Source organism: Aulonocara sp. 'chitande type north' Nkhata Bay, linkage group LG1 (assembly GCF_057382095.1).
Source record: "Aulonocara sp. 'chitande type north' Nkhata Bay isolate Kocher_YH1m ecotype deep benthic linkage group LG1, A_spYH_male_GT1.1, whole genome shotgun sequence".
In the NCBI taxonomy this organism is placed as follows: Eukaryota; Metazoa; Chordata; class Actinopteri; order Cichliformes; family Cichlidae; genus Aulonocara; species Aulonocara sp. 'chitande type north' Nkhata Bay.
This window is the reverse complement of record NC_141344.1, coordinates 30,264,376-30,281,879: the sequence shown is the minus strand read 5'-3', so window position 1 is coordinate 30,281,879 and position 17,504 is coordinate 30,264,376. Positions and strand designations below refer to the sequence as shown.

Genomic DNA, 17,504 nt, shown 5'->3' with positions numbered 1-17,504 from the left:
ACTGAAACAAACAAACAAATAAATAAATGATTAATTATTTCTGCAAAAAATTTTTTTGTTATTCATAATTCAAGCAGCACGGTGGCACGGTGGTTAGCACTGTTGCCGCACAGCAAGAAGGTCCTGAGTTCAATTCCTCCATCAGGCCGGGGTCTTTCTGTGTGGAGTTTGCATGTTCTCCCCGTGTTTGCGTGGGTTCTCTCCGGGTACTCCGGCTTCCTCCCACCGTCCAAAGACATGCAGCTTGTGGGGATAGGTTAATTGATTAATCTAAATTGTCACTAGGTGTGAATGTGCGAGTGAATGGTTGTCTGTCCCTATGTGTTAGCCCTGCGACAGACTGGCGACCTGTCCAGGGTGTACCCCGCCTTTCGCCCTATGACAGCTGGGATAGGCTCCAGCGCCCCCCGCAACCTTGAAAAGGATAAGCGGAAGCGAATGGATGGATGGATCATAATTCAAGCACTGTCTTTTGAACATCAACTGTAACATCCCACAAAAGCGTAAACAATGGCACTCCTGCAGCCTCCATAGAGAAGGGTTGATCCACTGGCCAAACATCCTTTTCCAAGAAGACACTGGGCTCTTAAAACAAAATGATAGGCTGTACTTTGGTGGTGTAAAATGCATGGAAGTAAAAATGCCTGCTGGCTATTTCACTTCTCTTGTCTTGTCCAATTAAAAAAAAGTCAAAAGGTAATTTTTTTGAAAAAAGAAAATACATAAAAAACAATTTGTCTTCAAAGGCTTGAAAAAGTAAATTAAAATAAATGTCAAACTGCAATTTTTGAGTTAATTAAAAACTGTTACAACATGGAAATTTATTCTGTAGAATAATATTAAACTTGCTGTAACTTTAGGTTTGGCAGCTTTGATTGTTTGATGATTGTAGAGCACGCAGAATTTTTTGTGTGTGCGAGGGTTAAAGTACCAACACTGCACGTGTCCTTTTGTAAAACTGGGAGACAAAAAACCCCCAACTCACATGGCTGGACAAGGATCCTTATTACAGCTGGTTTGGTTGTGGTCAAGTCGGGTTAAGTGGTCACAGAAGTGCTCCTCAACTATCCCAGTTGTCTTTTCCACACAGTGGATAATCTGCCTCTGAACACCTGAAATACAGAAGAGAGAAACTTTCTGTGACATCTAGTACACAACTTATAAATGATTATAAGAAACAAAACAAAAAGTGTCAACATATTTATCCGTTACACATTTTAAAAACTGAATCCGATACCAAGGGCTGTAAAAAGATGTTAACAGACTAAACTAAAGGATTACATTTACAACATAATTAAAAATATGGGTGGAAGTGGAAAAACAGAGCTGCCCATTTTAATGTACATTTTATTTGCAAACCCGTTCCATAGCTTTCACAACAAAAGTAATTTTGAACCATTTAACATTAAGAAAAAAGACTGCTACACTGGCACGTTTGTGTTTTGATTCATTCACTTCATTGTGAAATGGTGTATGCTGAGATAAATGCTGCGAGCAATGTAAATGAGCCAAAAAACGAAGACGAAGAAGAAAAAAACGTATGAAACACATTTTGAATCTTTGCTTTAAATCCATTTTTCAGAACATCACTTTAAACCCTAACATAGTCAAAGCCTATTCCAGTTGATTTTAGTTCATGGAGGGGTTGGTAATACGTTTACCAAACACGAATTTACTACAGTATCACACAATTAGTCTTAAAATCCACAAAAAAACCCAGTATTTACAACACTGTCATGTTAAGCCACCATGTTGCAACTGACTGAAGGCGACTGAGGCCAGACTGGTGGCTGAAAGCCAGCACTGCTGGCAAGCCTGACTGGACAGAGGTACCAAGATGAGGTTCTCCAAGCTGTAGCTGTGCCACTCTTGTGGCTGCACACTGTCCTGTGGCTATTTCAGCAGGACAATGCCTCCTGTCAGAGTAGCGCCAGCCTTTCAGGATGACTCATATCCAAAACCTTCCTTGGTCAGCATTCAGTCCCGTTGTTCCTCCTATTGAAAATACCTGGGGACACGCTGGCTCGAGGTGTTCATGAGAAGCATCACAGTCAATAAACCATTTTGCAGATAAACCAAGAATCTGCATTTTTGTGACTAATATATAAATATTTGATCTAAATCCATATGCCTGTGGTTAGGCAGTTAAGAGCTATCGTTCTATTTCAAACATATGGACAACCAATAACAGATTTATAAACAAACACACTAGTAAAAGTAATTTAATGGCAATGATTAAAACAAGGTAAATAAAAATAGTGACTCAAGATGAGTTAAGAAGAAAGGAAAAAAGAACTGTGAAAAAAATTTAAAAAACATTTTAATGATGATAGGTTTCCTTTATTTAAGCGATATATAGAAAATTTTAAAGCCATTTTTTAAAAGTCTCTGTAGGCAGTGTTTGAAATATGTGCATGTTTAAACGTGAAAGGATTCTGATTAAATATTAAACGTTTGAACAGTCCTGTTGAATTTTAACAGTATGCTGAGTACCAACTGCTCCAGTTCCAGTGATACCTTTGCTTTTACGTACATGTAAAAAATATAACGAAAAATCGACCAAATTCTCAAAGCTTCTCGAAGCCCGTGTCACGTAGCTCTTCTCATCCAATATTTTACAAATTTGTTGGTTGTTAATTTTAGCCACCTGACGCTAAATGGTTTACACCACAAGAAAAGATATCAACAGAATCGTGGTGTGCATTTACGGATGGTGAGTCTTTATGGTTTCAAAAAGCACTGCACTAACTGTACCTAATAGGCTGACAACAGGTTTATCTCATGTGATAACGCTCTCCATCATTCCTCTCACTCTCCTGAGGGGACTTTCATCCTGTCGAAGCAGAAGACAACCCTCAGTTCACAGCGCCCTCTGCTCTGATCCTGCTGAGGGCCACAATGCACATTTGATAGCTAATTTACACCTTCAAAGATACATCTTAAGGGTCATGACAGCTATGTGAGATTGGAAGCTGCACAGAGAAAAAAAGAAGAAAAGAAATGATATGGGGGGAAAATACAGAGAAACACCCCATATTGATGACATGATGTTTGTGGATAAATTTAAACACTACTTGGACAAATAATGTTGTCTTATCATGAATTCTTGGTACACCGAGAAGCTTATGAATGTGGGTAAAACAGGGACACCCAGGGAAGATAAAGAATCTCCAGCTAGATATACCATTGTACTGTCTTGTTATCGTGTACTAACTAACGAATACTAAAGCAGATGAGGTTATTGTATTAGCTCTTCTGTACTTCTGCTGCTGCTGCCCTTATGGCATTTTCAGAATTAAGCCTTTCACTTCCAAATCTCTGAATCCCACCAAGTCTAGACAGCCCACTCAGTAAAATGATTTCCATCAACATATGCAGATGTTTCAGCTTTGGTGATCAGGATGAAGAAACTGAGTGGCATCCAAATATCTCTGATGGAAAATGAATCATGGTTTAAAGCCAGGAGCGATCTGAACTCTGGGAAGAAATGGTCAACAAACACAAGGAAAACATGGAAGCGCCACATTAAGAAGAGCGCTGTTATATTGTGAGGCTCAGACTTTTTTCCTGCATAGCGGCGATATTTATCACTGAGTCACCATGCTATAAAAAATTGTCCTCTTTGAAAAAACAAAACAAAAAGACTAAACAATAAAGCATTATCAATGCTTTAGTAAAGGAACACAATTTGGTTTGTGTGCAGTTTTTACTTGAAGCGAGGCTCAATAGGAATTTCCTCGCTGGTGGTTGTAAAGTGATATTTATGAAAGGATCAACAAAGGCAGTAATGAAAGACACTCGGTGAAGCTTGTTATTGTTACAAGTATTGGCATGATTAAATTCATCCAAGGCCATCACTCTTGAAAATGCATTTGAAAGCAAAGTCAAATCTTATTTTTCATTTGTCTCCGAGAACAGGACAACAGTTTCACTGATTTAGTTTCACTATCATTGAAAAGGCTCTGACTGATCTTCAAGCTCAAAACAACACCCCTATTTGGGAGGTTAATACAGATTTCCAGGTTATACAGATAAATGATGTCTAATAAAATAAAAGCCTGAAAAAAGAAGAGGAAAGAAATATCTAAACACTGAGACTACTTGGCAAAATTGGACAAGCTTTAGGGGTTGCAGAAGCTTGTTGTTATACCCATTTGGCAGTTTAAAATGGATTTGAACTTTGAACACCATTCAATTACGTATTTTCATTTCCTTTTATCTTATTGAAAAAGAAGACATACACTGGTGCTTTCCAGAAACAGAAGTCAGAAGGGATAGAGTCATTTTTATCCATATTTAAAACAACATTTAAAGAGCTATATGACAAATAAAGAGTTACATAAATGAGGAATGAAGTAAACCACATGAAAATACCAAAGATGCAATCCTGAAAACACACAAAGAAGTAAACACAGAAACTCTACACCTGGTATCGAAAAAATCTCCCAGCTTTAATCTTTATGTTACAATCTAACACTAACCAATCTGAACTTCAATCTTGTTACCAGATCATCCAAAACCAGAGGCAGACTGGTGCTAACTATGTAGTGACTTTAAAACAACAACAACAAAATTACACAAAAAAAAGTAACGACAGAAAACCTTTCATGCCCACATTCGCACAGGTGCAGTCTGGAATCAGCAATAAACCTAAACCCAACTAGCTGGATGTCTGTGGACTGTGGGAGGAAACCCGATTACGCAGAGAGAACCCACACAGACACGAAGAGTCCACACAGAAAGGTCTCAGCCAAATGGTGGATTCAAACACAGGACCTGACTGCTGTGAGGTAATATTGCCAACAACCATGCCACCATGGTGACATACAACTGACAAGTGACATTTGGGGTTTAAATGTTATGGTATACAGCAGCGGTCCCCAACCCCTGGGCCACAGACCGTCCGTGAGTCGTTCGGTACCGGGCCACGAGAGTTGAGGTTCAGATGTGAAATTTATGGTTTTCATGGTTTTTATCGTTAGCTCGGATTCCCTGGGTCTTTTCCCGTGTTGTAGTTTTGTGTCTTATTTTGAAGGAAATATTTACGTGTTACCACAGCGACCAGAAAGTATTAAGGGGCAGAGAGGAGGACGTTACTCTCAATGTTGTTGGCGCATTTCAGGAGGACACTGCTGATAAAGTTACACAATTACACAGCGAATTCCTGTTTATTATTATATTTGCAGCATACCACAGTTTTTGTCTTGGTTGTATCATTTTATTTTGGTGTATTTATCCGCATCACCTTAAAGGCCGGTCCGTGAAAATATTGTCTGACATTAAAACGGTTCGTCGCGCAAAAAAGTTTGGGGACCGCTGCTATACAGCATCCAACTGGGCACTAAAACTCCTAAAGCCCCACCGACTCCCTCAGTGTTTTCTTGGATACATAAAAATACAGCTTCAGTGCTACGACAAGCTTTAAAAGTTGAGAAAATCAATGTCAAATCTAAAAGAACCACGCGGTCAAGGTGTCCGCGAGTATATGTAAAAGGGATGAAAGGACTTGTCAGAAAGGCATTTCTTTCTTCTTTATGAAACTCCCCACACATTGGGAAATGCATAAATCCTGAGTGGGGTTACACAAGGCTGACAAAAAAAGGTCTCCACCTCCACCATAACCTTCTGTATGTCTCATCTTTGTAACCTGCAAAATGAGTTTGATTCATTACGCGACAATTTGACAACCTTGTGACACTCAACTGAAAAATGAGGCCATTACAGTACAAAAGGAAGATGAGCAGATGTGAGAAGAAATTAAGAAGGCGAAATCAACTGCAGGGCAAGGCTCTGGGAGGGGGTCCATCCATCAGGGCCACACGGGAGAGTGGAAAGCGATAAGAAGCAAAAGAGAAAACAGGACGGCACAGCGAGGGCAACAAATAGCAAACAATTGATCATACTGGCCTCTTTAATCTTAACAAGATTTTTGTATTTGAAATGTGTGAAGCAACAGCATAAATGCTTCTTCATCATTCTTCATTCTTTTGTTGTTTCTCAGAAACTATTGACTGTCTTGTGACAAATTAAAGTCACCTCATGTTTGACCCCTATAGTGAGCGGATGTAGCTCTGGTTCGCTGGCTAGAGCAGAATATCTGTAAATCAATACAAAACTGTTCTGAACAACCACTTTTATCCTGTGAAGAAACACTTCTTGTGTTGATGGGAACAGCCTCGTCCAGGATAACAATGTCTCCATGAGAGCTCACTCATGGGTTTAATGACTCTGAAGATGAATATAAATCATCGATTTCACTGGTCTTCACATCATTAAACGCCTATGGGAGATTTTGAACAGTACGCTCCACCTTCATCATCAAAACGGTCTCTATTCCTCCACATGCAAAAATAGTGGCATGTGGCACATTTTACGCCATAATCTCTCTCACTCCCCGTACGTTTGCCCACTTATGTATAGCAAAGCTGTTTCTCTTACCTGTTCCGCAAGTAACGCTGCATTCAGTCCACGAACCGTATTTCCAGTAGAAAACTGACAGCGGGGTGTTGTTCTTTTCGGAGACATTTTGACTGATGGTGTACTCGTACCTCACTCCTGGATTGGCCTCCTGAAAGAGAAGCTGTAACACACGAGAGGAGAAATAAGAAACGTTTCATGGCAACAGAAAGTGAGGTGCAAGGTAGAATCGAAAATAGTTATGCTGAGTGGTGAAATTTTACTTCCCTCACCATCTCTTATTTGCACAGCTATAGACTATTTCCAGTGTCAACAAAAATTATTATAGTTACTACATTTGCTTATTTGGAGCAGAACTGTATGCAGTTTAAAGACTTGAAAGTAATCAAAATGCAAAGGACTTTGTTTCCCAGCCTTTTCATATGGGAATAAACAGAGTCTTTCTCTATGACTTAGAAAGGGATAATGCATTTAAAACCGTGGGTTTACTCATACCTGAATCCACAGAAGCTCTGTAGTGGGCCCTGGAGATGTCAGGTTTTCAAGCTGTCCGGTCCTCTCATAGGTGAATACTGTTCCAGCAGCCTTGTATTCTCCATTCCACTGGATCGTCCAGCCACCATTCAGGAAATACTTGCTGGGATTGTCACTTCGGAGTGCCAAGAAATTTCCAGCTGCTCCCAACTCCTCAATGTGAATGTCCCAGGCTCCCTCTGGGATCAGTCCAATGTCTACATAGCCTAAAAAGACGTGAAATTTTAGTGAAAGAACAATCTTTGTGAAATAGAAATACAAGTATTCTGATACGCGGTGTTTTAAACGATGTATCCACAAAAAAGACATTCAAAAATGTTACAACTGTAAAAAACATACTATTTTGGGAGGTTATAATCTGTTTTTTCTCCCACAGCAAAGACTTTGTGGAATAATATGTTAAGACAACAACAAATAAATCCTGAACTCTGAAACAGAAACAGCTCGACTCAGTTTACCCATCATCCCTTTTGATTTCTTACATCTGTTCTTTGTACACATCTTTGTGATATGTCAAAATAACTTTTGTGAGTAGGGTTAATGTAAAAAACAGAAAAGAAAACAACATACCCAGCCCTTCACTCTCTTCAAATGTTTTCCTCACAGTTGTACAGGTGGAGCCGTTACCATTGCACACTCCACAGCGATCCTCTACAGCAGTGGAATCTATCACGTAATCACAGCCTATATTCTGTTAGAAACATGCCACAAAAATGATCAGTATCACGATAACGGACATTATGTAGCAAATGTGACTTGGTGACCCTTTGAACTGTGGTAGTTCCTGTTACATCGCTTTCTAAAAGCCAGAAAAACAGCAGAGGCTGTCTCATGTACCTTTGACTTGTTTGGAGTGGGCAGATGATGCAAATGAAGCTCAAAGTAATCCTTAATATTATAGTGTAGTATTTATTTATTTACTTTTTAGGTTGGGTTTGCTGGATACTGTACTCTGGCATGGTGCAAATGAAGGCACAACATGTAATCCAGATAAACAAAAGGCAGCAGTTGAGCTGCATCAGGTGGTTCTCTTACTTAAGTCCATGTAAACAAAGTTTGACTTTGGTAAAAGAGCAAACACAATAGCAAGAAAACATGGCTATTTTTAAGCATGCATTATGCAGAATTGCATCTATATAATATATTAAATAATATATCCATTAATGTTTAATTACATCACTATCTTGCTACCTAACTTATGGATTTAGCTGCCAAATCAATAAACTAATTTTAACTGTGCATTTCAATAGTTTTCTTAATTATGCACGTGCAATGGCAGAAGGCTATTCAATTCTATTTTATTCTATTCTAAAGTTAAAGCTAGGCAAAATAGCAAATAAATAGATATTCATAGCACAATAATACTACTGAAAGAGTTGAAAGCAACAGAAAACTGAGTACCTCAAAGTTGCATTTATATACAATACTTGAAAAAAGGTATGTACTTATTTTTTAATTAATTAATTTGACCAAACTTAGGATGGGAACATGCTTCCCGTGGTGTTCCTAGTGTTACGGCCCTAGCAGGGCCTCTCTCTCTCCTGAGGGTGCCTGTGTGGGCGTGTCCCACTACCTCCTACCTGAGATGCCACCTTTCCCTCCGGCGCAGCTGACTCCCATCAGCAATTAAGGGTATTTAAGCCCAGAGCAGGGTGAGCTCTGGGCCAGAGTGCCATTTGTGTGGGTACAGCTAGTGAGCTGAGTGCTTTTGCGGTGTTTCCAGCTGGTGAGCTGTGTTTTGTGGTTGTCAGCTAGTGAGCTGCATTTTCCTTTTGACATTTTGCATTACTGACCAATGCCTGAGTTTTGTTTGTGTTACTTTTATGGTGATAGCGGCTTGTCCGTCTCTTTTAGTTGAATTACTTCAATAAAACTGTTTTATTTAACTGTTTCGCCTCCTTGACTCCTTTTTCTGACCCGGTCACTTTTGTTACTTCCCCCTCCCCGCCTAGACCCCCCAGGGGAACGTAACAAGTGGGGGCTCGTCCGGGATATTTGAAAAGGGAGTTCTGTGTTGGATTTGGTTTTCTTTTTGATTATCTCGCTTTGGCACCTTTTAGAGATTAATAACTTCCCAGTTAAGGTAGGTGAGTGCCCAGCTGAGCTTTTTAAGTTCCTCCTTCGGGCACTCTTTTGTTATTTTGCCTTTGTTGTTTTTGGAGTAATCCTGGGTGGGGATTAATTCTCTGTCGGGGGTAGGCAATTCAGGGCTCCGGTCGCTGAAGTTCTGCCTTTAAAGTTGCCTCGAGCCCAGCACGCTCCGGAAGATAGACAGGGCAAGGTTTTGGAACTGGGTAAGTTGTTTTGTTAACGTGTGTGTGGCGGGAGGTAAGTTGGTCAGCTAAAGTAAGTTGTGTAGTGGTCTGTTAATTGTCTTACTTAGGTTGTGTTTTTCTAACTCTTCACCATCCCCAAAATGGTTGACACAGCTGCTAGTGTACAGGTGTCTAGAGGCTCGTTTGTGAGCAATAACATTCACCTGGTTCCAGACTTCTGTGAATCCAGTGTTCACAGCTTTTTCAGTGTGTTCGAACGCCTGGCAACTGCACTGCAGTGGCCTCAAGATGTGTGGGGGGTGATGTTGCTGTGTCGGTTGACAGGTAAGGCTCAAGAAGCGTGTTCTGGTCTGTCTAGGCAGGACTGCCTGGTTTATGGAAAGATCAAAAGTGCCGTCCTCCAAGCCTATGAACTGGTACCTGAGGCCTATAGGCAGCATTTTCTAGGGTTGGAGTTGGCGCAGGGACAGTCCTATCTTGACTTCGCCAGGGAGAAGGCGAGGCTCTTTGATAGGTGGTGTGCGGCAAGCCAGGTTAATGATGTGGGGTCCATACGTGAGCTTATGCTGGTGGAGGATTTTAAAAACTCTGTTCCTAAGTCTGTGGCCCTTTATTTAAGTGAACAGAGGGTTACAACTCTACAGCAAGCTGCCACCCTGGCAGATGAGTTTAAGCTGATTCATACAGCAAGTGCGGTAGGACAGGGTATCCCTCTGCACTATAGCGCAGCCTGGACAGGTAAAAGTGGGCCAGCTAAGAAGGAAAATGCAGTTATGGTGTTAAGATCTAGGCCCAAACTGTGTTTTTTCTGTCACAAGCCTGGCCATGTGGTTGCCAATTGTGTCAAACTGGTACTCAAACAGAAAGCCCACTCAACACAAAAGGGGCCTGTTTTGAGAAAGGTCAGTCGTGGCTCTCAAACTGACAAGCTTGCCAGGCCTACGGAAAGGCTAAACCTGGAGCACAATTGCTCGGTAGCACCCCGTAATCGGTGTACGAGGCCAACTAACCCTGAGCTGCCGCTGGTTGATCCTTTCTCCGGTTCATGTTCAAAACCACCCTTCAGATCTGCACCCCTTGCTAACATAAATTTGACAAACCATGGGTTTGCATTTATGGGAGGGGGTGTTACGGCCCTAGCAGGGCCTCTCTCTCTCTCCTGAGGGTGCCTGTGTGGGCGTGTCCCACTACCTCCTACCTGAGATGCCACCTTTCCCTCCGGCGCAGCTGACTCCCATCAGCAATTAAGGGTATTTAAGCCCAGAGCAGGGTGAGCTCTGGGCCAGAGTGCCATTTGTGTGGGTACAGCTAGTGAGCTGAGTGTTTTTGCGGTGTTTCCAGCTGGTGAGCTGTGTTTCCCTCTTGTTGTCCATTTTCCTGATTGCTCCCTCTAGGTATTTAAACCCTGTGTTTCAGTGTGTCATGGTCGCGATCTCCCCCCGTGTTGTAAATAAATAGTTTGTTGTAAATAGTTGTGAATGGGTTTGTCAATACTTTCGTTATGGGATACTTTCGTTTTGGGATTTTGGTGGAGAGCCTTAGTGGGGGTTTTTTTCTGTGGGGTTTTTTTTTCTTTATTTTTACTTTTTTCGTGTTGCACTCCGGTTGCCTAGGCCGGGGTGTAACATATGGGGGCAAGTATTATGTGAATAATACTTGCTTTTTATGTTACGGAGAATTAATTTTTTTGAATCAAAAACCACAAATGGGTCATCTTCGACAAAGAGAGTGTGGGTGTGTGACAAAAATGTCACAAAATGTCATGAAGTCAGAGACTGCTGTCCACTCGGTACCCAAATAGTGTCTGTTTCAATGACTGGCATTTTAGCCCAGGGCGATAGGCAAGAACAGGCTGCTATCTTAAGATAACAGCCTCCAGATTTGTTTCCCCGTCTTTCCTTCTTTCTTTTTCTATTTTTTTTTTAATCAGCATGCTTATTGTGACCCAGAATGTCAAATGTACAAAATTCGCCAGCAGAGAAAACAAGACGAGCACCAACTCAGTTTACTGCATGAGCGACAAAGCACAAACGCAACAGAAGAAAAAAGATTCCCATCAATCAATACAAAGTTTTTTTTCAGTCAAAAGAAGAAACACCTTCAAACCTGAGGACTATAACTATATATATATATAGATATATATATATAGATATATAGAGAGATATAGATATAGAGAGATATAGATATAGAGAGATATAGAGAGAATGCCTTGTATTGCTTTAATACCTTACAAATGCTGTTGATGCATATATCTCGCTTTTTGTTGCCTTCATAACAAGGCGTCCCATCAATGACAGCATCGCGCATCTTCTCAGAAAAGTTTTCATTCAGTGGACGGCAGTGCAGCTCACAGGGGTTCACTGTTTTCAGAGAGAGAAGCGGTAACAAAGTGTTGGCGTGAAAATGGAAATTTAAAAAACAGAAGCAACAGCGGCTGACTCAAATTTAATCCGCTCACCCGTGTTGATGACTGCCTCCCACTTGTAGAACTTGCCCTTGTATGGCTGACTGTTGAAGTGACTACACTGGATGTCCCTGAACGTGGGCAGGTGATGAAGACAAGGTGTGGTGTTACAGATCTTGTATCTCTGTCGCTCTCCCAGACAATACTTCCCTCTGTACCTAGGACTACAGAACAGGGAACAATGTTATTTGAATGCTTTTGTACTTTTTTTTTTTTTTTGAACAAGCATAGGAAGCATTTGTCTCTGAAGCACAGAACCAGTAGACAAGCAGCGGGTAAATTTAGACATTACAAAGGCCTATTAGAATAGGCCACATAAACATGTGAATAACAATTATGGGTTCGCGGCATAAAAAGTTTATACTTTTATCTAATCACCCTAAGATCGTTCACCTGTCCAATTTTATGAAACAAGCAGTCAAATGTACAGAATATACTTTTTCAAGCTGCACTTATTTGCATTTTCACTGCCAGGCTTTAGCAGAGCTTCAAATATGTTTCTCAGTTTTGGTGAATAGCAAAAACATTGCATGTTTAAATCTTTGCAATGAAACTACTGTAAGAACTGGGGTTCTGCAGTTAATTACGTTTATCGTCTATCGGAATATTACATGACATCATCCTTTGCTGACATTACAACATTTGCTGACATCCTGTTGACATATTCCAGTTATTGGATTTTCAATTCCACAATTACATATTCAATTATATATTTAAAAGAAATTACGCAGCTTAACCCAGATCACCTATAGAGCATGAAACTGATCTGCTGCACATAAAGAGCTTTTAGATCAGCTATAAATGCAAAACTACAGGGCGGGCCATTTATATGGATACACCGTAATAACATGGGAATGGTTGGTGATATTAAAGTCCTGCTTGTGGCACATATGTATGTGGGGGGGCAAACTCCTCAAGATGGGTGGTGACCATGGTGGCCATTTAGAAGTCGGCCATCTTGGATACAACTTTTGTTTTTCCAATAGGAAGAGGGCCATGTGACACATCAAACTTATTGTTAATGTCACAAGAAAAACAATGGTGTGCTTGGTTTCAACGTAACTTTACAATAAATACACATATTATAAGAATTTTATATAAAACAGTTGCCTGCATATGAATTTTGATAATTATATTTTATTTGAGTTCAAAAATATTTTTTACTTTTACAAAGAAAAAAACAAAATCGCTCCACCATGTATTTTTCCTACTTATACAGAACTAGTCTTTGCTCGTCTTATGTGTAGGGTTGAAAAGTCACATGCCTTCACCTTCAGTTTCACTCTGCCTCACTGCCCAAACCCATCTCAGGTCAAATAAGAGCTCAAAGCCTTAACATCAAGACTTTTCTACATTTCGGTATCGAACCGGATCCTTAAATCACTTCACAGAGTTCAGAAGTTGTGTTTACTCTGCAGAGTCACACACAGATCTGCCTGTACGAGCTCATCCTCACCAGAATGCGATCCAGGTTTACTGCAGCTACGCAAGGTTACCTACAGGATCTATGTGTGCACTTAGCCATATGGCAACAGTATAACTTCAGTAATTAGTTACAGCTGTTAAGTATTACTGACACAGAGATCTGACTGATGAGGATCATTGTTGTAAATGTACGCAATGTACAAACAACCGCTACAGAGTTACACAGCAGGTGTCCACACACTGAGTCCTAACATTTAATGCCATTAACATGAAAATATCCTTTTGATGTTAATACAACTAATTAAAGTAATTTTTTCTTGTTTATTTTTTTTTGTTCAAAGTCAGCATTTGGAACAAGGATTATTGTTTTATTACTGTGTAGCATAACCAGATATAATGCATGACCTCAATTAATCTAAAGTAACTACTACCCTAATAATAAAGGCATGCATATATATCCAGTATGATGTATTGTTTGGATTCTTTTGTTCCAAATTAATCCACAGAAGGCTACAGGAGAATGAAAGTGTATGAATTATTGCTGCTACTTTCATTATTTACACATCAATCAAATTACACTGTGGTGTTTTTTTGTTATTATTTTATTTTTTGCTCAGAATCGGTTCGCCTCTTCATTTTACTCATTACTGTCTGAAAGTGTGTCTTCTTGGTAAAAACAAGCAGCACTCTGTTTTACAGGACTCTACTAATAAAAACATGATGTAATTTTTTTAAATAGTATTTTTTTGGGCATTTTTGCTTTTGTTGGCAGGAAAAATCAAAGAAAGAATAGGAGGAAGACGTGCAGGCAAGAGCTGTGTTATAGCCGTGCGGCATATAAACACCTACAGCTTACTTTAAATTTAATCAAAGGATCAGTGTTTGTGTTCTTTTCTTCTACCAAAAAGGAAAATATCAGGACTGCATGCACTAAATAAATATCTAGGAGTCTTACACTGGGTTATCACACTCTCTTTCAGCGCTCTGGACACCAACACCACAGGTCCTCGAACAGGCTGACCACGGGCTCCAGGACGCCCAGCCGCCATTTATAATCTCAGGGTAATATCCAACTGCAACGCACTGCCCACCAAAGCACCACTAATGACAAAGGACACAAAAGTTTCATCATTAAATACATGAGCACAAAAGAAAGAGTTCCATTGTTTTGTTCTGGTAAGATCATAAGACAGTTTGAACTCAACATTTTCAGTTTTCTCTTGTGTATTTTGTCTTCTAAGTAATGCGGATGATGGAAAAGTGGGAGTACTCTTGCTCCATTGATTTAGTGTTATTTACTACATTGAATATGACACAAGATGTGTCAGTAAAAAAATTCACGCGTATAGCTTTTACACTCCTTTCTTTGAGGAATAGAAATTTAAACAACTATTTGCAGGAATGGGCGTTGACTTTCTAAGGATGCTTCACCAATCAGACTGTCCTGTTTCCATATGTTGACTCCAATATTCTCAGTCAAACAAAGATACAAATCAATACTGCAAACAGAAAAGACTACCCAGATACAAAACTCTTCTTCCTAGATATAAAAAACTGATAGTTGTCAACACCAATATAAGCAATCTCATCACGATCATCTTCCTGTCTCGGTCATGAGAGGAAAAACTCACTTTGTCCTCCCCACAACTTGTTCCATCCACAGCCCCATCCAGCTTTGAGTGGCAGGTTGTTCCCACAGTGCACCACAGAGTGCTGCATACATTCTGGAAGAGCAAATAAAGATTAATATCTCACACCCACAGCACTTTTTTTTTTGCTTGCTTTTCATATATTTTTAGAGTACATCACACAAGTAAATACTGTATAAAAATAGTGGACAGGCATAACTATTGCATTTTACTGAAAATGTTGCATGTAAGAATGTTGATTAATTTTCATATTGCCTTGCAGATAATGCGTGTTTGATGCTCTTCTATGAGTAACTGGAGTTGCTAGCATCTTATCTTATATGCCAAATATCCATATTTTTAACTGTAGTTCAAAATAATATTATTAATAACGATAGATGACGCCTACAGCCACTCATAAAGCTTAATGTTTGCTCTTGCTCTGAGTGATAAGATGTGTCCTCTCTTCAGACACGGCAGATCAGATGAGGATTACCGGCTGCAGCTATCCAGCAGGGATGCCTGATATCGACTTCTTCTAGAAATGCACCACAGTGCCTTATATGAACGGATTTCTATTCTTTCACTCTGTCATCCATTATGCATCATATACTTCTGAATGAATTTACAATACCATTACTGAGAGTTAACCTGATGTCCATGTCCTGACTTTGTCTTAAAAAAAACCAAAAAACTAAATTATAATTGACTTATTAAAATATGTTTGTTTGCCTGGTCCAAAAACTAAGAACTCTTAATCAGGTGGCTCGGCCAAGCAATCCTCAGAACTCCAATGTTGATCAGATATAAAAATCAATGAGCCTTAGAAATATCTGGCTGATCAACCCTGATTTCAGCTAAGCTGAACATCCCCTATAGCGACAGCATCATATTTCCTGTACAAACATGTTCAGCTTCACAGCCAGCCTCTGACAAGTGAGTGTGTTCCCCAGAATTGTTAACTCTTCTGTAATGCTGGTCATGCTGTATGCTCTGACAGTGTGAAAGGAACTCTGACCTGCATTTGCACAAATAATCAATCCAACGACCTACAGAGGTGGAAATTTATAGCTGATAACACACCAAAAGGTCAAAAATATCTAGGAGGTCCCCGACTGATTGGTCCAACTGTCTTGACCCTTTCCCCTTTGCATCTCTTGACATTTGTGATGAATATGTGGACAACACGATTATGATGTAGACATTTCTGAGATTTCAGCTTCTGAAACACTCAGGTTCTTACCTGGTTAAGTCACAGTTAAAACCAAGGAAAGACTAACAAAGGCATGCATAATTAATTCTCAACACAGAGATAAACTTCTAAGGGAAATGGAAAAGTGACAGCGACTGATAATCCCTTAATGGATGAAATTTGAAAGACTTGCGCTTTCAAAAATACAACCTGGATTAGAATCCTGGACTTCGCCACGTTTAGCTTTCAGCATGCAATGTCATACAAAAAGCGCAGAGAGTCAATACAAAAACCCCCCCAGCAACCTCTCAAATTATTCAATCTGTCTGAATCGAGCAATATATGTAATGTATATGTATGTATATGTCTTTATCTCAAAGCAATTGAGACTTCCTTGAGAATGACCCGAACTACTTTGAAAGGTCTAAAAACCCAAAACCTCAAATGTGTGATGCCAGAACAGGTTTGATTTGCACCGCACAACTAAAACATTTTTTAAGGAAACATTTAACTCAAAATCAAGTACAAGTGACAAATATTGTGCATTTTTGTGTGTGTTGATATCGTATAATAAACAAGTATGAATTTAATATTTAAAAACACAGACCATTTCATGCGTTACGTGGCCCCAGATTCCTCTAAATATACCATTTTATAAACAGCAGTCATTCCATGAAAAGTCTGTCAGTGTTAACATTAATGCATGTGATTACAAGAAAACTCAGGGCACTCCAAGAGCTATGTAAACAAGCTGTAAAAAAAGAAAAGGGATTTGTTGAATTTTCATAACAGTAGGCTGTAGGTGTTGTAAATCTCTAGGCCTCCCACAGTCGTTTTTCCAGTCAGGATGGCGCTTGTAAAATCCACACACTTTACTGCTCTTGCATTGTTCGTATAAAGAAAATGCATGTGTGTGGTCCTCATCTGTCCAGTCTTTTCAAGAACCTGTTGCTTGAGGCTGTATAGGATTTATTTATATGTGTTCCCAGACATAAAGAACAGCAGCCCTGCTAAACTTTGAAGGACTCAAATAATACATCACATTTATTTTGCACAAAAAAATCTCCCCATGAAGAGCTGTTTTTTTCTTCCTCTTTGTCAAAAAAGGTGGGAGGGAAACAATGCCAAGTGAGTGCCGGACACACAAATGCCCAAAGGAGCAAGACTTCCCTGCTGGCTGGATCATTTGCTGCATGTCATTCCACTATTGTGTCTTCATGTGTTCCCTGACTAAATAAAAGCATAAATGTATTATTTTCCTTACCAAAGTTAGATAAATTGGCTTTACCGGTGTTAATGAAATAGAAAAATATAGCACTTGCTGTGGTTCTAAATTAAAGGTTAAAAAAACAGAAGCAAAGTACAAAAAGCTCAAGCCATTGATTTTCAGTCCTTTATAATTAGCACACCTCAGCCTCGTCTCCCAGTTTCCCCTCCTTATGAATGGCTTCTTGACAGCCTCCCTTCCACTGAGACCATTTCTGGTGAGGCTTCAGTGAACAGTAGATGGATAAATTCAAGAGCCAGATGCATTTCTCAGGTCTATATAAATAGACTATATAAATAAA

General features: G+C 39.7%; 1 protein-coding gene across 2 annotated transcripts in view; it reads right to left on the bottom strand.

The window, feature by feature from the left end:
* adamts7 (a disintegrin-like and metallopeptidase (reprolysin type) with thrombospondin type 1 motif, 7) overlaps positions 1-17,504 on the bottom strand; it is a 91,986-nt gene that overhangs the window by 32,822 nt on the left and 41,660 nt on the right. For both annotated transcript variants that reach the window (XM_086292880.1, XM_086292870.1), the window contains exons 10-17: positions 14,748-14,840; positions 14,072-14,217; positions 11,686-11,855; positions 11,454-11,587; positions 7,522-7,642; positions 6,913-7,157; positions 6,439-6,580; positions 986-1,112 (exon numbers count right to left, since the gene is read on the bottom strand). In XM_086292880.1, coding sequence (XP_086149006.1) covers positions 986-1,112; positions 6,439-6,580; positions 6,913-7,157; positions 7,522-7,642; positions 11,454-11,587; positions 11,686-11,855; positions 14,072-14,217; positions 14,748-14,840 — 1,178 coding nt within the window. The remainder of the gene's footprint in view (positions 1-985; positions 1,113-6,438; positions 6,581-6,912; positions 7,158-7,521; positions 7,643-11,453; positions 11,588-11,685; positions 11,856-14,071; positions 14,218-14,747; positions 14,841-17,504) is intronic.